Source organism: Elephas maximus, chromosome X, assembly GCF_024166365.1.
Source record: "Elephas maximus indicus isolate mEleMax1 chromosome X, mEleMax1 primary haplotype, whole genome shotgun sequence".
In the NCBI taxonomy this organism is placed as follows: Eukaryota; Metazoa; Chordata; class Mammalia; order Proboscidea; family Elephantidae; genus Elephas; species Elephas maximus.
Genome location: NC_064846.1, coordinates 80,157,597 through 80,180,648, shown reverse-complemented (window position 1 = coordinate 80,180,648; position 23,052 = coordinate 80,157,597). Strand labels below are relative to the sequence as shown.

The following is a 23,052-nucleotide window of genomic DNA, read 5'->3' as shown; positions in this document are numbered from 1 at the left end:
CACTGCCCTGTCCTGCACTATCCTCACAGTCATTGTTATGCTTAAGCCGTTTGTTGCAGCCACTGTGTCAGTCCATCTCACTGAGGGTCTTCCTCTCTTTTGCTGACCGTCTCATTTACCAACCATGATGTCCTTCTCCAGGGACTAATCCCTCCTGACAACAACATGTCCAAAGTATGTAAGACGTAGTAGTCTTGCCATCCTTGCTTTTAAGGAGCATTCTGGTTGTGCTTCTTCCAAGACAACTAATGTAGGTAGACCTGTCTATTTCTCCCTTCAGTTCTATCAGTGTTTGCCTTATATATTTGGGGGCTCTGAGGTTAGGTGCAAATATATTTATAATTGCTGTATCCTAATGTATTGAACCTTTTATCATTATTTAGTGTTTTTTCTTTCTTATAATAGGTTTTGACTTCAAGTCTGTTTTGTCTGATATTGAAATTGCCATGCCATTATTATTTCCATGGAATATTTTTTCCATCCTTTCATTTTCAACCTTTTTGTGTCTTTGTACCTAAGGTGTATCTCTTTTATACAATCTCTTTTTTTTAGGCAGCATGTAGTTGGATCACATTTTTTAATCCCGTCTGCCACTCTTTGGCTCTTGATTGGAGCATTTAATTAATTTATTTACATCCAAAATAATTACTGATAAAGGAGGACTTACTTCTGACATTTTGTTGTTCACTTTTTGTGTGTCTTATACCTTCTTTGTCCCTCTTTTCCTTCAGTGCTGTCCTTTTTTGTGAAGTGTTTTTTTTTACTAAACCATTTTGTTTTCTATCTTCTTTCCTTTTGTGTATAATTTTTTATTTATTTCCTTTGTGGTTACTTTGAAGATTATGTTTAGCATCTTACATTTCTAACACCCTGTTTATTATTGATACCAACTTAACTTCAGTAACATACAGAAACTCTATACTTATTTCGCTCCTGCTCCCCCTTTTATGTTGTTATCACTTATTATCTCTTTATGTCTTAGAAACCCTGACTGAAATTTAAGTATCTTTTATTTTTTTATTATTTTTTATGTTTTTGTCTTTATGAAGCATGAAAGATATGCTAGCTGGATTGTCTAATAAAAAAAATTCCTTAAATCTAGCCTTTATGCTCATAAAGAAATTACCTTTGATGTAGCTTTGCTTTTTCCTCTGTCTGTACAATTTCAAGTTACTGTCTAGTGTCCTTACTTATCCTTCTGCAGGACTTGCTTTAGTATTTCTTGTAGCATCTGTCTAAACCCATTGCCGTCAAGTCAGTTCTGACTCCTAGTGACCCTATAGGACAGAGTAGTACTGCCCCATGGGGTTTCCAAAGACTCAAAGGATTCGAAGTGCAGACCCTTTTCAAAGTGCAGGACTCAAGGATTCAAAGTGCAGACCCTTTTGGTTAGCAGCCGAGCTCTTAACCACTGTGCCACCAGGGCTCCAGGTTCAGTCTAGTGGTTACAAATTCCCTCTGCTTTTGTTTAGGAATGTCTTAAGTTTGCCCTCATTTTTGAATAACAGTTTTACTGGATATAGTATTCTTGACTGGTAGTTATTTCCCTTCAGCACTTTAAACATGTCATCCCACTGTCTTCTTGCGTACATGGTTTCTGAGGAAAAACTGGCACTTAATCTTATTGAGGAGCCCTAGTGTCACAGTGGTTAAGAGCTTGGCTGTTAACCAAAAGGTTGGCAGTTTGAGTCCACCAGTCGCTCCTTGGAAACCCTATGGGGGTCATTCAGCTCCATCCTGTAGGGTCACTATGAGTCAGAATTGACTCAATGTCAGTGGGTCTGAGGGTTTTTTTGTTGTTGTCTTTTGGTTTTTTTGGTTTAATCTTATTGAGGACTCATTTTATGTTATTTATCTCTTCTCTCGTGCTTCTCTCGATATTCTCTCTTTTTACTTGCTTTTCAAGAGTTTGATTGTAATATGCCTTGGGGTGGCTCTTACTGGATTTATACTACTTGGAGTTCCTTAAGCTTCTTGGATGTGTAAGTTTGTGTCTGTTGGCAGATTTGGGAAAATTTTAGCCATTATTTCTTCAAAATTCTTTTTATCCATGTTTGTCTCTTTTCTCTTGTTGTTAGGTGCCATCGAGTTGGTTCCAACTCATAGTGACCCTACATACAACAAAACGAAATACTACTCAGCCCTTCACCATTCTCAAAATCATTGTTATGCTTGAGCCCATTGTTGCAGCCACTGTGTCAATCTATTTCATTGAGGGTCTTCCTCTTTTTTGCTGTCTGCTTTACCAAGCTTGATGTCATTCTCCAGGGACTGATCCCTCCTGATAACATGTCCAAAGTATGTGAGACGGTCTAGCCATCCTTGCTTCTAATGAGCATTCTGGCTGTACTTCTTCTAAGAAAGATTTGTTCCTTCTTCTGACAGTCCGTGGAATATTCAATATTCTTCTCCGACACCATAATTCAAAGGCACCAATTCTTCTCTGGTCTTCCTTATTTATTGCCCAGCTTTCACATGCATATGAGGCAATTGAAAACACCATGGCTTGGGTCAGGTGCACCTTAGTCCTTAAAGTGACATCTTTGCTTTTTAACGCTTCACAGGGGTCTTTTGCAGCAGATTTGCCTAATGCAATATATCATTTAATTCCTTGACTGCTGCTTCCATGGGAATTGATTGTGGATCCAAGGAAAATGAAATCCTTGACAACTTCAATCTTTTCTCCGTTTATCGTGATATTGTTTTTTGGTCCATTTGTGAGGATTTTTGTTTTCTTTATGTTGAGGTGTAATCCATATTGAGCGCTGTGGTCTTTGATCTTCATCTGTAAACGCTTCAAGTCCTCTTCACTTTACAGCAAGCAAAGTTGTGTCATCTGCATATTGCACGCTGTTAATGAGTCTTCCTCCAATCCTGATTCTGTGCTCTTCTTCATATAGTCCAGCTTCTCAGATTATTTGCTTAGCATACAGATTGGATAAGCACGGTGAAAGGATACAACCCTGAGGCACACATTTCTTGTATTCCCTTGTTCTGTTCAAACGAATGCCTGTTGGTCTAAGTACAGGTTCCTCATGAGCATAATTAAGTGTTCTGAAATTCCTGTTCTTTGCAATGTTACCCATAATTTGTTATGATCCACATAGTTGAGTGCCTTTGTATACTCAGTAAAACACAGGTAAACATCTTTCTGGTATTTTGTGCTTTCAGCCATGATCCATTTTACATCAGTAATGATATCCCTTGTTCAACATTCTCTTCTGAATCTGGCTTGGCTTTCTGGCAGTTCCCTGTTGATGTACTGTTGCAATCACTTTTGAGTGATCTTCAGCAAAATTTTACTTGCATGTGATAGTAATGATATTGTTCATAATTTCCTCATTCTGTTGGATCACTTTCTTTGGAATGGGTACAAATATGGATCTCTTCCAGTCAGTTGGCCAGGCAGCTCTCTTCCAAATTTCTTGGTATAGATGAGTGAGCACTTCCAGTGCTGCATCTGTTTGTTGAAACATCTCAACTGGTATTCTGTCAATTCCTGGAGCCTTGTTTTTTGCCATTGCCTTCAGTGCAGCTTGGACTTCTTCCTTCAGTACCATTGGTTCCTGATCATATGCTACCTCTTGAAATGATTGAACATCGACCAATTCTTTTTGGTACATGACAGTGTATTCCTTCCATCTTTTGATTCTTCCTGCATTGTTTAATATTTTCCCCGTAGAATCCTTCAATATTGTAACTTCTCCTCTGGGACTCCAATAATGTGTACATTATTCTGCTTGATGGTGTTCTGAGCTCCTTTAGGCTTTGTTCATTATTATTCATTCTCTTTCCTTTTTGTTCCTCAGGCTGCATATTCTGAATTGCTCTATCTTCATGTTTGCTGATTCTTTCTTTGCCAATCTGCTCTTGAGCCCTTTCAGAGAATTGTTCATTTCTGTTATTGACCTTTTCAGCACCAGTATTTCTGGTTTTGGGTTTTTTTTTCATTTCTATCTTTGTATTGAAGTTCTTTGTGTGTGTGTGTGTGTGTGTGTTGTTTTCCTGATTTCCTTTAGCTCTTTTTCCGTGTATTCCTCTAACTGTTTGAGTATGCCTGCTACTGTTGCTTTAAAGTCTTTGTCTGGTATTCCATTAACTGTTCTTCCTTGGATGGTTTCTATCCCCTTCTTTTAGTCTTTTGTTTGGGCTATCCTTTTCTGCCTGCCTCTTCATCTGCTTTGTTCTTTTTTTATTGTATTCAGGACATTAAAATATTTTACTCTGGTGGCTCTAGAGATTCTCCCCCTTTCCTAGGGTTTGCTCTTCTACTTTATTACTGTTATTATTATTTTAACTTATTGGAGGTTGTGGCTCTCTTCTTTAGCTCCAGACTTCCCATGTAGGTGTACCTGTCATTGTACTTTCCTTACTGGTCTCCTTGCCTATGAGTACTGGACATTACTGCTTCACTTACAGGTTCCTTGATTGGAGGTGCTGGCGGTACTACGCAACCCCAAACTCTATGGCTTGTAGCAACCTATCGTGGTTGCCTCACCACCAGATATTGGAAAACCAGACTTCCCTTGCCCCCAGGGGTGCCAGCTATGCCTCTCTAGTGTCTGCACCCCTGTTTGGGTTTGCCATCTGTCTCTGTTTGCTCATCGCATATCTTCCCCCCTGTGAGAACTGGTCATATAACTGTGGTCTCAGTCCCCACACCACCAGGAGCTGCATCTGTTGCAGACTCACCACAAGCCTCCTCTCCTGGTGGCATCGGCTGTGCAACACTAGTCTCAAAGTCCCACCCCAAAAGCAGCAGCTGTTGCCGATTCGCTACATGTCCTCGCTGCTGATCAGGAACTCAGGCTCGCACTCTACTCATTGTGATGTTCTTTTCCAGGACTCACTGGAACTTTAGCCCCTGCTGCACTTAGCATGTTTCCCTGTCCCTGGTTTGTCTGCTCAGGCTTTCCAGACTGTGCTGTGTTCACTCTGTCTCTCTGTCCTGGGTCTGACTACTCACAAAGTCTGGCCTATGCTGCACTCACCACACTTCTACCTCCCGGGACTCAAAGGGACTCCAGGCGACACTGAGCATGCCACACTGTTCTATCCCAGATCTGCCTGCTTAGGGGTTCTGGCTTGCGCTGTGCTCCCAGAGCCTCTCTGTCCCTAGCTTTACTGCTCAGGAGCCCCCATTTGCACTACCCTTCTATCACAGTGCTGATTACTTAGTACCTCTGGTCCGCTATGCATCCTCTATGTTGCTGCAACCATGGGCTCCCTGCCTGAGAGCACCAGCTGTAGCTTCCCCAAGGTGGACACACTAAACTGGAAAGAGGGGTAGGGCGAGGATGCTTGGTGGACCTCCGCTATCCCGTCATCTGTGCTATATTTTCCTTGATTCATTGTTCATTTTGGCCCTCCAACCCTTTAACTGATATCCAGAGATCTGAGATTATCAATTTCATCAATTTTTGCTTGTTTTCTTCTAGAATTGTTGTCGGGGGCAAGAGTGTGTGACTGCTTACACCGCCGTCTTGTTCCTCCCTTATTTCTTGCATTCTTAATTCACATCAAGTTATATTCAAAACAAAGGTCACTTTTGGCTTTAGATTAAGCAGGAAATAGATTAAAAGGAATGCATTTTGAAAAGTTAGGGGCCAAGCATTTAAAATAGAAGGAAATTATATCCATAAATAATCTAAATAAAAATTATATTTCAAGATGCACCTGGCATCTCTAGCGCTCCAGATCACCCTCATCCTGTTTTGCTTCTTCCATAGCATTTATCAACTTGTAATATACCATGTATTTATTGTGTTTATTGCCTATCTCCTCTCTACTAGAATGTCAGCTCCATCAAAACAGGTATCTTTGTTTTATTTACTAATGAATCCTCAGCACTTAAACCAGGGTCTGGCACATAGTTGGCACTCAGTTAATATTTGCGAACTGAGTGAATACTGTATTAGTTTTCTGTGGCTCCTGTAACGAACTATCACACACATGATGACATAAAACAACACCTATTTATTCTCTTAAGTTCTGGAGATCAGAAGTCCAAAATCAGTTTCACTGGGCCAAAACCAAGATTTTGTCAGGGCCACTCTTCCTTCAGAGGCTCTAGGAGAGACTTTGTTTCCTTGCCTTTTCCATCTTCTAGAGCTATACTTCTTGTGTTCCTTGTCTCGTGGCCCATTCCGTCATCTTTAAAGTCCCACAATGGAGCATCATCAAATCGCCCTCTCTCCTAAGGTCGTCACATTGCCTTCTCTCTTCTCTTCCAGATTTCTCTCTGCCCCCTCTTCTAAGAGCACTTGTAATTGCGTTTAGGGCCTGCCTAGATAACCCAGGATAATCTCCACATCTCAAGATCCTTAAATTAATCACATCGGTAAAGTTAGTTATTGTACAAGGTAACATTTACAGGTTCCAGGGATTAGGATCTGGATATCTTTGGGGGTCATTATTCAGCATAGTACAAATACCATGATCAATTCCATTTAATCCCTCAAATTGTAAATTCAATTTTCTAGTGTCATGAATTGAATTATGTCCCCCCAAAAATGTGTGTATCAGCCTGGTTAGGCCATGATTACCAGTATTGTGTGGTTGTCCTCCATTTTGTGATTGTAATTTTCTGTTAAGAGGATTAGGATGGGATTGTAACACCACCCTTACTCAGGTCACCTCCCTAATCCAATGTAAAGGGAGTTTTCCTGGGATGTGGCCTGCACCACCTTTTATCTCTCAAGAGATGAAAGGAAAGGGAAGCAAGCAGAGAGTTGGGGACTTCATGGCACCAAGAAAGTGCAGGGAGCAGAGCAGGTCCTTTGGACCCAGGGTTCCTACGCAGAGAAGCTCCTAGTGCGGGGGAAGATTGATGAGAAAGCCGACAGAGAGAGAAAGGCTTCTACTGGAGTTGACGCCCTGAATTTGGACTTGTAGACTACTTTTACTGTGAAGAAATAAATTTCTCTTTGTTAAAGCTATCCACTTGTGGTATTTCTGTTATAGCAGCACTAGATGACTAAGACACCTTGTCATTATGGTATTTATTTTGTATGAAGTAGGTTGTTAACAGGTGAAAATAGTACTCTGTCATCCAGAGGAGAATTTTAGGAACTATGTCATAAAAATATATAATTTGTAGTGCTTGAGTTTAAATTTGATTTGAGTTTAGATTAAATTTAATTTTAAATTATTTAAATGAAACCAATAGTGTTCTTCAGATATCCCCAAAATTTATCAAGAAATGTAAGATGGGAAGCTTTTCAATTAAAAAGGTATTTTTGATGTATCTTTCCAGATGGGAAAGCTGACAACCTTGCCTACAGGTCTGATATGTGCATCTGTAAGTGTCCGTACAGCCAAAGAAGAGGATCCCAGAAAGCAGCTAGTGAAACCAGAGCAGGTAATTTGCCTACTACAGGTTTGTGAATTTTGTATGAGATAAAGATGATGGAAAAGCTGTGAGTTTGTTACAGGTGGTGTGAATAGTTAAGTGCTCGACTACTAGCTGAAAAGTTGGCAGTTTGAACCCACCCAGAGGTACCCTGGGAGAAAGGCCTGGCAATCTGCTCCTGAAAGGTCACAGCTTTGAAAACTCTATGGAGCAATTCTACTCTGCACACATGGGGTTGTAATGAGTTGCAGTCGACTTGACAGCAATTAACAGCAACATTCATCAAAAATGGTTTTAAAGTATTTGTTAGGCACATTTTATAAGTTCAGAGAAATACTAATAAGGTATCTCAAAGTAAACACTGTATTATATTTAACCCAAACATCTAAAATTCTAGCTCCGATGGAAAACAGTTGATTTTTCTTAATGACTGAAAGACCTTTATTAGTTAATAAGTAGTGTAGTATCTTAGAAATTCTAGGAAGGCTGATTTTTTTGTCTTGAAAAACTAATACAGGTACACCTCATATTAGGAAACGTCAGTTCAAGGAAATCATTAAGATCTCAGTTTTGGAAGTGACCCTAATTAGATGTTTTCTAGTTCATCCTAGAAAACATGGTACCATAATCCCCTCTACAATATGCACACTAAGTGGCAGTTTATCCTCTACATGAATAAAACTCTAGGTAAAGGAATCTAAGCCAGCCCATTATGTTTTCTGACAGCTCTAGTTCATCTTAAAGTCCTTCTTTGTATCAGACACAAACCTGTCTCTTAATAACTTCTACCCATTGGCCTTACATTTCTTGCATTGGTGCCATATAGAAAAATTCTCGTCTCAGATATCATTGCTATTTTCATTAACTAATACTTAAAGTAGTATATCCTACACAAGCCTATTCGTTGCCTTAACCATTCCTCATAAGGCATAGCTTTGACTTCTTCACTATCATGATTATTCTCTAGCGAACGTGTTCAGGATGCTTAATGTTTTTTCTTCAGGTGTAAGGATTTTGACCACTGCGGGATAGAATCAGACTCTGACTTCCCTTCTTCTAGATATTATATTTCTGTTTATGCTGCCCCAAGTCACATTTGTTTTGTATTTATTTTTGTTTTTGAGTGCTCATAATCATCCTTGATCGTAATCAAACTTTGACAGACTGAACTTGGCAGTTCTGTAAAATTCATTAAATCATTTACATGTGCTATTTATTTATTTATTACTTATTAAGCTGTGTCTTCTCTAAATCTTTACTTGTGCATTTGGACTTTTTAAACTCAGTTTCAGGTACATTTATGCTTCTTTAAATTTTATTTTGTTGATCTGGCCCATCATGCCAACTTGTTGAGATCTAATTTTGGTTACCATTTCTGTCCACCACTATACTTTTATCTTCTCTAGCCTCAAGTCACCCCTAAGAAATACCTATATACTAATCATCTGCTTAGTAATATATACTTGAATAAGACAGGCCTAGATCAGAATCCTGTCCTTACCACTAATTGGTTGCATGACATTGACCAGAATTCTTAATGGTGGCCTAAGTATTCTGTTGTATGAATATGTCATTATGAAATGTACAATTTTCATGAATTTTTGGAAATTTAGAAAGCTTCCAATTATTTTGCTATTGTAGTCAGTGCTTTAATGAACCACTTTTTATCTAAATCTTTTGTACATCTGTAGTTATTTCCTCAGGTTAAACAAGAAGAGGGAGAAAGAGAATACCAGGAGTCAGCAAGCATGTAGGGAAGTGAATCTACCCTAAACTGCTAATGAAAATTTATAAAACATTATCCAGTGCTTAGAACAGTGCCTCATACACACCAGAGGAGCTCAGTAAATTCTTTTTGTTGAAAGAGTGAATACCACCTTTATGCATATTAGTCTAGGAAATGTATTAATATTTTGTGCCTTCTGACCTACAATTATTCGAGAAATTTAACCTTAGAGGGGTGATATTTTTAAGCCTAGCTTGACACTCCCATATTTGGACAGCTCAAACTCTAGGTGAGACGATTGGTAACTAGTATTTGGCCCAAATAGCTGAATTTACATATTTCTGAATTTTAAAAGTAAAATTAAGCTCTTTAATGTATTATAGGATACACAGAATTCCTTGTTATATGTTTATATTCCCCAGTACATTTAAAGTATAAGTGAATAACTTATTCAACAAAGTCGCTTGCGAATTCTGTGCCAGGAACTATTCACGAGGATATGTAAGACAGGATCTGTTACTTGAGGAACTTAGACCTTCTGACGGATGAAAATGTGATTTAGGTGGAACATTTCAAGGAAATTTTATTGTGTAAAGTGAGTTATACATCCGTTTAAAACTATTTACAATAAAGCCTCTATAAACCAGAACACTTTATGAATGAGATGTTTAGTTAATTGAGTCTTCTGGTAAACTTGAGGCTAACCAGATAATCTTTTTTTTATTTCAACTCTTCTTAGTAAACATCTTTTTCAAAAGTATCCATGTTGTTGTTATTAGGTGCCATCAAGTCAATTCTGATTCATAGTGACCCTATAGGATACAGTAGAACTGCCCCATAGGGCTTCCAAGGCTGTAATCTTTACAGGAGCAGATTGCTACATCTTTCTCCCATGGACTGCTGGTAAGTTCAAACCGCCAACCTTTTGGTTAGCAGCCAAGCACTTAACCATTGTGCCACCAGGGCTCCTTAAGTATCCATATACTCCAGAAAGGTCTGCCAGGCCATGGGGCAGTCTTTTTTTTTTTTTTTTTTTTTTCAAACCATGAAATTTGGAGTACTCAGATCTGAAATATTGGCAATTGGGCTACATGTGGAAACCCTGGTGGCGTAGTGGTTAAGTGCTACGGCTGCTAATGAAGAGGTTGGCAGTTTAAATCCGCCAGGCGCTCCTTGGAACCCCTATGGGGCAGTTCTACTCTGTCCTGTAGGGTCGCTATGAGTTGGAATCGACTCGACAGCAGTGGGTTTGGTTTTTGGGGGGGGCTATTAAAAAAAAAAAAAAACTTTTTTTTCTTTTTTTACATGTATATCAATAACCACAGACATCCCTGGAAGCTTCTTTTTTTAAATACCTCTTTGATGTGAGTTTGACTTGTTTTTACCAAGAAATGAGAAGAAAAATATTGATTTAAAAGTTCTAGTTATTTGGAGTCTATTTAATTTTAAATGTGGTTTTATAGCCTACCAAATCTAATCATAATTCCTAATCAAATACAAACAAGTTGCATTTATACAGTAAGTGGCCCGGAGTCTTCAGTTCATAGTGGCAATGCGCTTCCCTCAGCGGAGACTATTGTAACAGCTTTTTGGCCGATTCTTAAAAAAAAAACTCACAGTAACGTTGAAATCCTTTTACCATAAACCTTTCAGTTACTCCTAAATGCTCATATTCTAACAAGGAAAATGCTTTAAAGCACTGGATCCTAACCATTTTGACCTCTTTGAGAATCTGATGCTCTTCCTAGAAAAGTGCATACATAAAATTTCGCTTACAATAGACCTCAGATGAAGAACCTCTTCTTTAATTTCAAGTACGTTGTTGTTGTTAGGTTCCGTTGAGTTAGTTCCAAATCAAAGTGACCCTATGCACAACAGAATGAGACGCTGTCCGGTCCTGCACCATCCTCAAAATGTTTGATATGCTGGAACCCATTGTTGCAGCCACTGTGTCAAGCCATCTCATTGAGGGTCTTCTTCTTTTTCTTTGACCCTCTACTTTACCAAGCATGATGTCCTTCTCTAGGGACTAGACTAGTCCCTCCTGATAGCATATCCAAAGTATGTGAGACAAAGTCTCGCCATCCTCGCTTCCAAGGAGCACTCTTGTACTTCTTCCAAGACAGATTTGTTTGTTCTTCTGGCACTCCATGGTATATTTAATATTATTCGCTAACACCATAATTCAAAGGCACCAATGCTTCTTTGGTCTTCCTTATTCATTGTCCACCTTTCGCATGCATATGAATGTGAGGCAATTGAAAATATCATGGTTTGGGTCAGGTGCATCTTAGTTATCAAAATGACATCTTTGCTTTCAACACTTTAAAGAGGTCTTTTGCAGCAGCTCAGCCCAGTGCAACACATCGTTTGATTTCTTGGCTGCTGCTTCCATTGGTGTTGATTGTGGATCCAAGTAAAATGAAATCTTTGATGACTTCAGTCTTTTCTCCATTTATCATGATGTTGCTTATTGGCCCATTTATGAGGATTTTTGTTTTCTTTATATTGGGGTGTAATCCATACTGAAGGCTATAGTCTTTGCTCTTCATCAGTAATTACTTCAAGTCCTCTTCATTTGCAGCAGGCAACCTTGTGTCATCTGCATATCGCAAGCTGTTAATGAGTCTTCCTCCAATCCTTCATAGAGTCCAGCTTCTCAAATTATTTGCTGAGCACATAGATGGAATAAGTATGGTGAAAGGATACAACCCTGACGCACACCTTTCCTGACTTTAAACCACTCAGTATCCCCTTGTTCTGTTCGAACAACTGCCTCTTGGTCTATGTAAAGGTTCCTCATGAACACAATTAAGTGTTCTGGAATTCCTGTTCCTCGCAGTGTTATCCATAATTTGTTATGATCCACACAGTTGAATGCCTTTGTATAGTCAATGAAACACAGGTAAACATCTTTCTGGAATTCTCTGCTTTCAGCCAAGTTCATCTGACATCAGCGGTGATATCTCTGGTTCCACATCCTCTTCTGAAACCAGCCTGAATTTCTGGCAGTTCCCTGTCAAGGTACTACTGCAACTATTTCCGAATTATCTTCAGCAAAATTTTACTTGTGTGTGACATAAATGGAATTGTTCAATCATTTCCACATTCTGTTGGATCACTTTTCTTTGGAATGGGCACAAATATGGCTTTCTCCCAGTCGGTTGGCCAGGTAGCTGTCTTACAAATTTCTTGGCGTAGATGAGTGAACACTGCATCTGTTTCTTGAAACATCTTAATTAGTATTCCGTCAATTCCTGGAGCCTTGTTTTTTGCCAGTACCTTCAGGGCAGCTTGGACTTCTTCCTTTGTATTATCGGTTCTTGATTATATGCTAACTCCTGAAGGGATTAAACATCGACCAATTCTTTTTGGTACATTGACTCTGTGTAGTCTTTCTACCTTCTTTTGTTGCTTCCTGAGTCATTCAATACTTTGCCCATTAAAAAAAAAAAATTTTTTTTTTTTTTTTTCCAAAATTGCAACTTGAGGCTTGAATTTTTTTTTCAGTTCTTTCAGCTTGAGAAATGCTGACCGTTTTCTTCCTTTTGGTTTTCTAATTCTAGGTCTTTGCATTTCATTATATATAATACTTTGTCTTTTCAAGCCGCCCTTTGAAATATTCTGTTCAGCTCATCGTTTCTTCTGCTCACATTAGCTACTCTGCATACAAGAGCAACTGTCAGAGTCTCTTCTGACATCCATTTTGGTCTTTTCTTTCTTTCCTGTCTTTTTAATAACCTTTTGCTTTCTTCATTTATGATGTTCTTGATGTCATTCCACAATTCATCTGGTCTTCAGTCATTAGTGTTCAGTGCATCAAATCAGTTCTTGGGATGGTCTCTAAATTCAGGTGGAATAAACTCAATGTTGTACTTCGGCTATTGTGGGCTTGTTTTAATTTGTTCATCTTCAACTTGAACTTGGACATGAGCAACTGAGTCTGTTCTACAGTTCATCCCTGGCCTTGTTCTGACTGATGATTTTGAGCTTTTCCAACATTTCTTTCCACAGATGTAGTCAATTCTAGTCCTGTGTTTTCCATCTGGTGAGGTCCACATGTGTTGTCACCATTTATGTTGTTGAAAAAAGGTATTTGCAATGAATAAGTCGTTGGTCTTGTAAAATTTTATCATGCAATCTCAGGGGCCATCTGAATCACTAAGGCCATATTATCCAACTGCCAATCCTTATTCTTTGTTTCCAGCTTTCACATTCTAATTACCAATAATTATCAGTGCATCTTGATTGCATGTTTGATCAATTTCAGACTGCAGAGATTGGTAAAATCTTCAGTTTCTTCATCTTTGGCATTAGTTGTTGGTGCATAAATTTGAATAATAGTTGTATTAACTGGCCTTCCTTTTAGGCGTATTGACATTATTCTACCACTGACAGCATTGTACTTCAGGATAGATCTAGAAATGTTCTCTTTGACTATGAATGTGATGCCATTCCTCTTCGTCATTCCTGGCACAGTAGACTGTGTGATTATCTGATTCAAAATGGCCAATATTAGCCTATTTCAGTTCAATAATGCCTAGGATATTGATGTGTATACCTTCCATTTCATTTTTGATGGCTTCCAATTTTCCTAGATTCATACTTCATACATTCCATGTTCCAATTATTACTGGTCGTTTGCGGCTGTTTCTTCTCATTTTGAGTTGTGCCACCTTCATTTGCTGAAAGCTTGACTCCACTCATGTCATTAAGGTCAACTCTACTTTGAGTCAATTTGTCCTACTGTGGTGGCTTGCGTGCTGCTGTGATACTGGAAACTTTGCCACTGGTATTTCAAATACCAGCAGGGTCACCCTTGGTGGAAAGGTTTCAGCAGACCTTCTAGACTAAGACAGACTGGGAAGAAGGACCCAGCAGTCTGCTTTTGAAAAAAATTGGCCAGTGAAAACCTTATGAATAGCAGCAAAACATTGTCTGATATAGTGCCTGAAGATGAGCCCCTGAGGTTGGAAGGCATTCAAGATACAACTGGAGAAGAGCTGCCTCCTCAAAGTAGGGTCAACCTTAATGACATGGATAGAGCCAAGCTTTCGGGACCTTCATTTGCTTATGTGACATGACTCAAAATGAGAAGAAACAGCTGCAAACATCCATTAATAGTTGGGATGTGGAATGTACAAAGTATGAATCTAGGAAAATTTAAATTTGTCAAAAATGAAATGGAATGCATAAACATCACTATCCTAGGCATCAGTGAGCTGAAATGGATTGGTGTTGGCCACTTTGAATCAGACAGTCATATGGTATACTATGCCAGGAATAACAAAGAGGAATGGCATAGCATTCATCGTCAAAGAGGACATTTCAAGATCTATTCTGAAGTGCAACACTGTCTGCGATATAATATTTATGCAGCAACCACTAAGGCCAAAGATGAAGAAATTGAAGATTTTTACCAACTTCTGCAGTCTGAAACTGATCAAACATGCAATCAAGTTGCATTGATAATTACTGGTGATTCAAATGCGAAAGTTGGAACTAAAGAAGGATTGGTAGTTGGAAAATATGGCCTTGGTTATAGAAATGATGATGGAGATTAAGTGATAGAATTTTGCAAGACCAACGACGACTTCATTGCAAATACCTTTTTTCAACAACATAAACGGTAACAATACTGGTCCTCACCAGGTAGAATACACAGGAATCAAATTGACTACATCTGTGGAAACAAATGAGGGAAAAGCTCAGTATCGTCAGTCAGAACAAGGCCAGGGACTGACTGTGGAACAGACCATCAATTGCTCATACGCAAGTTGAAGTTGAAGAAAATTAGAACAAGTCCAGGAAAGCCAAAGTACGACCTTGAGTATATTCTACCTGAATTTAGAGACCATCTCAAGAGTTGATTTGACACATTGAACACTGATGACTGATAACTAGATGAGTTGTGGAATGACATCAAGGACATCATACATGACAAAACCAAGAGGCCATTAAAAAGTCAGAAATGCTAGAAACCATCAAAATGGATGTCAGAAGAGACAGTGAATGTTTGTCTTGAATGTGGGGTAGCTAAAGTGAAAGGAAGAAATGAAAGTAAAAGCTGAACAGAAGATTTGAAAGGGCTACTCAAGAAGACAAAGTGAAGTATTATAATGAAATGTGCAAAGACCTGAAGTAGAAAACCAAAAGTTCAGAACATGTCCAGCATTGCTCAAGCTAAAAGAACTGAAGGAAAAAATCAAGTTTCAGGGTGCATAGTGAAGGATTATATGGGCAACATACTGAATGACACAGGAAGCATCATAAGGAGGTGGAAGAAGTACACAGAGCCACTGTACCAAAAAGAATCAGTAGACGTTCAACCATTTCAGGAGGTAGCATATGATCAAGAACCAATGGTACTGAAGGAAGAAGTCCAAGCTGCATGAAGACATTCTCAAAAAAACAAGCCTCCAGGAATTGACAGAATACCAACTGAGATGTTTCAAGAAACGGATGCAGCACTGGAAGCACTCATGCATCTCTGCCAAGAAATTTGGAAGACAGTTTCCTGGCCAACCAACTGGAAGAGATCCATATTTGTACCTATTCCAAAGAAAGGTGATCCAACAGAATGTGGAAATTATTGAACAGTATCATTAACATCACATATAAGTAAAAATTTGCTGAAGATCATTCAGAAATGGTTACAGCAGTACATCCTCAGTGAACTTCCAGAAATTTCAAGCCAGATTCAGAATAGGATGTGGAACAAGGAATATCATTGCTGATGTCAGATGGATCCTGGCTGAAAGCCAGAGAGATGTTTACCTATGTTTTATTGACTATGCAAAGGCATTTGACTGTAAATTGTGGATAACATTGGGAAGAATGGGAATTCCAGAACACTTAATTGTGCTCATGAAGAACCTGTACTTAGACCAAAAGGCAGTCATTCGAACAGAACAAGGAGATACCGCGTGGTTTAAAGTCAAGAAAGCTGTGCATCAGAGTTATATCCTTCCCCCATATTTATTCAATCTGTATGCTGAACAAATAATATGAGAAGCTGGACAATATGAAGAATGGGGCATCAGAATTGGAGGAAAACTCATTAACAACATGCGTATGCAGATGACACAACCTTGCTTGCTGAAAGTGAAGAGAAATTGAAGCAAGCACTTACTGATGAAGATCAGTTGAAGCAAGCACTTACTGATGAAGATCAGAGACCACAGCCTTCAGTATAGATCACACCTCAACATAAAACAAAAATCCTCATAACTGGACCAGTAAGTAACATCATGATAAACAGAGAAATTACAGAAGTTTTAAGGATTTCATTTTACTTGGAACCATAATCAACACCCATCGAAGCAGCAGTCAGGAAATGAAAGGATGCATTGCATTGGGTAAAAGACCCCTTCAAAGTATTGAAAAGCAAAGTTGTCACTTTAAGGACTGAGGTGCGCCTGACCCAAGCCGTGGTGTTTCATTCGCCTCACAGGCATGTAAAAGCTGGACAATGAATAAAGAAGACTGAAGAGGAATTTATGCCTTTGAGTTGTGGTGTTGGTGAAGGATATTGAATATCTCATGGACTGCCAGAAGAACGAACAAATCTTTCTTGGAGGAAGTACAGCCAGAATGTTCCTTAGAAGCGAGGATGTCAAGACTTTATCTCCCATACTTTGGACATGCTATCAGGAGTGACCAGTCCCTGGAAAAGGACATCATGCTTGGTAGAGGGTCAGCAAAGGAGAGGTACACCCTCGACCAGATGGATTGATACAGTGGCTGCAACAACGGACTCATGTATAACAATCATTGTAAAGATGGTGCAGGACTGGACATTGTTTTGTTCTGTTGTACATAGGGTCACTGTGAGTTGGAACTGACTCGAGGGCACTGAACAACAGCCAACAACTGCTTTGAAGAGACAGCTCTTTCCCATTCATATTTTGAGTTGCTTCTAACCTGAGGGGTCATCTTCAGGCACTATACCAGACGATGTTCTGCTGCTCTTCATAAAATTTTCACTGGCCAGCTTTTTCAGTAGACTGCCAGGTCCTTCTTCCCAGTCTGTCTCAGTCTGTAAGCTCGGCTGAAACCTGTCCACCAAGGGTGACCCTGCTGGTATTTGAAATACCAGTGGCAAAGCTTCCAGCATCACTGCAACACCCAAGCCACCACAGTACGACAAACTGCCAGACACGTGGTGAAATCTAATGTATACTGTGGTGTAAATGAAATATCACCAGGTTTTGATAGGAATAGGGGAGAGAATAAGAAAAGTAAATGCCTAGTGAAGCTTGGAATTCAGTTAGGCTCAAAAATAGAAAGGCTGGGGATGTGATGGACAAATATATAAGTAAATAATTTTCCCCGTTCTAATGCCCAGGCATTCACATACATGCCCCTTTTCTAGAGGAGCAGGGGAACTTTCCTTCATGCATTATGCTTGCTTTATATTTTTAAAAATACGTCTTTTATATAAAAATACACCTCTGACCTTCCTAATTACACGTAGTTGCTAACTTGGTGAATTTATATCCACGCATTAACTCTTTAATCTTATCATGGGTAGCAAATGGTCATTTAGTGGTAAAACAAGGCTTTTGTGACCCACTTCTGGAAGAGTTTCACGAAACCTGTACTGTCTCATGTTTGCTATTGCTGTAGGAATAATCCAAAGCCACTGGTGATTTAGTTCACTTGCTGTTGATTGGTAAACTTGATTCTCCACCGATTATGTCTTTATGATACTTCCTAGAAAGTTTCTATACCCCAAACCTTTAAAATACCTAAAATATAGCCTAACCTAAAAAATAGCTTTTTTTTTTTTTCCCTTAAGGAAATAAGACCTTACCAGGTTAAACTCTTTAATAGTGCTTTTATGTTTTAAATTTGTTTTTATTAAGAATTGATTAGCATCAAAAGGATGTGTATTCAGTATATTAAAAGGTGTAAAAACATAATAATATGATGAACAACCATGTACCTATCACCCAGCTTAAAGGAAAAGGAAAACAAAATTATCTGTGTTCCCATCCCTCCCTGTCATTTTAGAGGTAACCTTTACCCTAAATTTTGATTATTGTTTTCTTCCTTTATTTTATAGATTTACTTTATATGTCTATATTAGTAACAAAATATATATTTTTGGTTTTGCATGTATGTGAACTATAAACTAATGGAAACATACTTGCATGTAATTTTCTGCAATTTAACTTTTTGCTCAACATTATATTCCTGAGATTCATCCAAATTGTTCCATTTAGCTCTAATTTATGAATTTTCTGTACTGTATGATATTCCATTATATGGATATACCACAATTTAATTATCTCTTCTACTGTTGGTGGACATATGAGTTGTTTCCAAACTTTTGCTGTTAAAATATTTCTGTGAACACTTTATGCACATATTTTCAAGTATATGTACCTAGGAGTGGAATTACTGGGTCATGTATGTGGCATCTTCAATTTTACTATAACATCCTGAAGTATTTTTAAAAGTGTTTATACCAGTTTACATCCCTGCAGCCAGTGTCTAAATGTAGCCTTCACATTCATGCCAACACTTGATCTCATCAGAGTTTAACTTACCAATCCAGTGGAGGTGAAACACCGTCTCATTTGCTTTCAGTTTTCACCTCCATAATTACTAATGGAGTTGAACATAATTTTATATATATGTCCTTTAGTGGATGTATAGAAGTATCACATTTTGGATTAATTTGTATTTCCTAATGAATAATTTTGTTGAGCATCTTTCCATGTGCTTATTTACCTCTATAAATCTTCTGTGGCGAAGTGTCTGTTCAAATTTTTGGCCCATTTTTATTAGGTCATTTGTTTTCTTAACAGAGTTTTGAGAGTTCTGTATATCTTTTGGATTATGTGGGTTTTTTTTTTTTTTTTTTTTTTTACCAACCTGGGAGCACTTTAAATATATTCTTGGATTGAGGTTTCTCAGATTAGCAAGGTAATTTCATTCTGCAGAGTTCTCTTGTGTTTGCCGATTCTTAAAAAAAAAAAAGGGTTATTTCCCACCACTGCACTCAATGCCCAGTCTTTGAGACAGTCAGTTTTCCTTGCAGTTCCTTGGGATACAGGGTTTATTTCTAGTTCACCCTTAAGTTGAGTAGATAACAGTTTGAGATACCAGCTTTGTAGTGTCCAGATTGCCCACCTTACACAGTTCTTGGTTTTGTTTCATGTTCCTCATACTCCATGCACCATATTCACCTGTTTTATAGTAAATGCCTTCATAGTAAAACCTGGTTTTATTGGTCATCCCTCTGGGTTTCTGTTTTTACTTAATTTATGGCCTCTGAATATTCTTTATAGCCAGCTTACCCAATTATCCCTGCATCTAAGGTGGTTTTAAAAAATATTTTGTCCAGCATTTTTAGTTGTTTTTAGCAGGAAGGTTGATGAGGATTTCTGTTCTTTCATACTGCCGGAAAAGGAAGTTGATCTGTTTTATGTTTTTGACATAAACTTTTTTTATCTCTAGCTCCCCATATATACTGCACCACCTCTCCAATCTAAATATGTTGAAGAACAGCCTGGTCATTTGCAAATGGGCTTTGCTTCCATCCGCACTACAACTGGTCGTTATGTTGGCTGGTTCAAGGTAAGTAAATTCTGATACTAATTTAATATTGGAGATTTTTAATTTTTATTACATACCAGTTATTCCAGTTACCTATCGATATGTAACAGACTACCCTAAAATCTAGTGACTTAAAAAACAGCAGCCTTTCTATTCTATCTCATGATTTTGTACGTCAGGAATCTGATCACAGTTCAGCCGGAGGATGCTTCCATTGTATGTCATGTTGACAGAGGTCACTCACTGGTGTTCAGTTGGTGGATGAACTGATTTATATAAAGTTCAACACAGCTTCATTCACATCTCTGGCAGCTTGTCAGAGATGACTGAAAAGCCTGGGTTTATCTGGGATTGTCAACTGGAAAACCTAGACATGGCTCTCAAGAATGGTGGTCTCGGGGTAGTCAGGTATCTTACGTGGGCAGTCTAAGGCTCCCAGAAAGAATGTTCTCAGAGGCCCTAGGCAGAAGTTGCTAATCTTATTCTTACCTGTCCTCGAATGTCCAAGAAAATCATTTCCACATTATTCTATTGTTCATTCAAGTCACTGATGCCAGCCCAGTTTTAAAAGGAAGGGAATTAGATGCCACCTCTTAATGAGAGTAGCAGTAAAGAATTTGTGGCTGTATTTAGTCCTCTGTACCACCACTGCATAGGTCAAAGCAGTTCAGCAAGCATGTGTGTGTTACCTGGCCTGTACAAGGCATCGTTTGGTCTTTTACATGAAAGGCTGAGATTACTTCTGAATTGTTTCTTATTTGGTTAAACAAAACGTTGTTCAGTTGTTGGATTAGGCTCATAAAATCATTTTGACTACAGTATAGCCATTGGGCAAAGTAAAATTCACCCAACTTTACTGTTTAATTTTCAGTCAGCGTTATTCATCAGCAGAGTGGTGGAGCAAGCTGTTAAACCGCTTATCATCACATCAACATAGTTGTGCTGGTATCAGTATTACCAGCTGTCGATGTCAGAATGATAATGTTGGTACCATTATTTTTATTTTTTTTTTAGTCTCATGACCACACAGCTTTTCCTCAAATCTAGCCTAACCAATTGTGAATTCCTATGCTTTTTATTTTCTAACCTATTCTCTTAAAAAAATTTCTAATGATCTTATGAAAAACAACATAGCCTTAGGTAAAATACCAAGCCCATATGAATTTCGGTCATTCCAGATGATACTTCAAACTTCTGATGAACACATGGTGTTATTTTTGAAAGTGTGTGCTTGTCACATACCTCTTCTAATAGCACTAGTTGTCTTTTAGGTACACAGCACACATTCTTAATAATTTGGTCTTGGAGGGAAGTAACTAATTAGGGTCTGAATCATGCCCCTGAAGCTATGTGTTGACAGCTGGATGATTCAGACGTAGGTGTCCTGAGACCAGATTTTCCATTGCGTTTTCCAATTTGTATTCACCGAGATAAATTGTTGCTGAGAGATCCTTAAATTGCTATTGTAATTATCATCCAATTTAAGACTAAAAAACCATTATATTCTGTTAATATGCCAAAATGAATAAGTTGAAGAATAGCATTTTTTAATGCATTTTATCCTCAATGTAAACTATTCTGTCTTTCTGGTTTTTCTGTAAAAACGTAGCTATTCTTTAAAAATTACTTCTAACTCAAGTTACATTCTGCATTAAACCTAGGATCACGTAGGGCAAAGTCAATTCCTAGTGCTGCACCTTAGTATGTTGAAATTTAGGTAGCAGTGACCCCCAGTGGTAAAAGTGAATTCCTAAACACAGCTAAGGAAAATTCCCCATAAGAAGTGACTAGCTTTCTTCCTCAATGGTTTAATGATTTCCAAACAGCTAGTCAATAGATATTTTCATTTGGAAGATGAAATTTTCCTGAGAGACCGTTCCTAAGGAGAACTAGCTCAGTGGCTGCAGCTCTGGGCTGGCTTGTACAGCTTTAAACTAGGACGGACAGGATGGACCTCTGCGTCTCTGATTAACATTACAACGTCCAAGAAGAAATTACTAGGACCGAGATAGCTCCGTGGCAGTAACTTACTTCTTTCCTGTCTAATATATTCATTTCTAGTTTCTTTGCTTTGAAAATCTCTTGATCTTGTTTTTTTTTTCACCCCCATGGTTTTATAGCAACTCGTTCAGAGAAGGAGACCACATGTTTGAATTGTGTTTTCTGGCCCCTACAGTAGAGTACAGCATAACTATGGGTAAAACTTTTTGTGCCTTTATTTTTCTTCTGATATATTTGAGATAATAGCTATCAATTAATAACTATTTATAGCTATCTTCCTTGCATTAAAACAAATTAGTTAGCATCAGGTAAGAGAAAAAAATTACTTTAAAGGTTTAATCCCTCCAGAGTGTTAATAGGATCTTGATTTGTAGTAAATTTATGTTCCTGTTTAAGAACAGAACGGACACCAGTCTGTGTAGGATGATTTTTATCCTACGATAAATGTCTTTATTAGATTTTTTCTAATGCTAATACACACTAAGAAAAAAAGGAGAAGATGAAGCCCTTTTCTTTAGTTTTTTCCCCCTTTGCTTTTTCTCACAAATTATGTTGTTGCTCTTGCATCTTTGTCAGTCAGATGTTTCTTCTGAGCTTCTATACCACCCTTCGTGTTTTATTTAAATTACATTCATTCTTCTAGGCAGTTGTAAAATGATAAATCTGTGTTGCTGCAATATTTTTTCTCTGAGTCGCACTGAGTTTTTTTATAGGCATTACTCTTCCTCATTTATATGAAGAAAGTAGTAAACAAATATTACCCCTGTTAAATAGAATGGAAAGCAAGAAAAGAGAGGCTAAGTTTTTTCATAGTGAATAAATAGGAAAGCTGGATTTAGATCTGGGTACAATGCCATGTTATTAATCTCTATTCTTGAAATACTGAGAAACTTTTTTTTCTAAAAGGCGAGCAACAACTATTTACCTATTATTTCATCTATCAAGTAAACGTTTTGATATAATCTCAGAGATGTAGACTATTTTATCCAATTATTGACAGCTTCAAAAATCCAAATGTCATTTTTCTCTTTTTATGCTTAGGGTGTATATGTCTTTGTGAAAAATGGGATAATGGATACGGTACAATTTGGGAAAGGTAGGTGAGTAAACTGTCCATAATTAGAAATGTTCTATTGTTTTTAAGTTGCAAGATTTAAATGTGAGAAAAATAAAAACATGATGTGTTATCTATTATCAGGCTTTTGCCAACTCAGAAGATACTGTGTAGCAGTTTGTTAAAAATAATAACAAAGCAATAGTAACTACCATTTATTTAGTGATTAGTATGTACTAAGGTACTGTGCTTAGCATTTTCATAATTTATCTAATTTTATTTTTGTAGCAATTCTGTGAAAGTTAGTATTATAATTATCTCCATTTTATAAATGAGGAAACTGAGGTTTAGAAA

At 38.0% G+C, this 23,052-nt stretch overlaps 1 protein-coding gene across 5 annotated transcripts in view; it reads left to right on the top strand.

Moving 5' to 3' along the window:
* APOOL (apolipoprotein O like) overlaps positions 1 to 23,052 on the top strand; it is a 99,243-nt gene that overhangs the window by 54,542 nt on the left and 21,649 nt on the right. For all 5 annotated transcript variants that reach the window (XM_049873277.1, XM_049873276.1, XM_049873278.1 and 2 more), the window contains 3 exons: positions 7,256 to 7,360; positions 19,545 to 19,664; positions 22,686 to 22,740. In XM_049873277.1, coding sequence (XP_049729234.1) covers positions 7,256 to 7,360; positions 19,545 to 19,664; positions 22,686 to 22,740 — 280 coding nt within the window. The remainder of the gene's footprint in view (positions 1 to 7,255; positions 7,361 to 19,544; positions 19,665 to 22,685; positions 22,741 to 23,052) is intronic.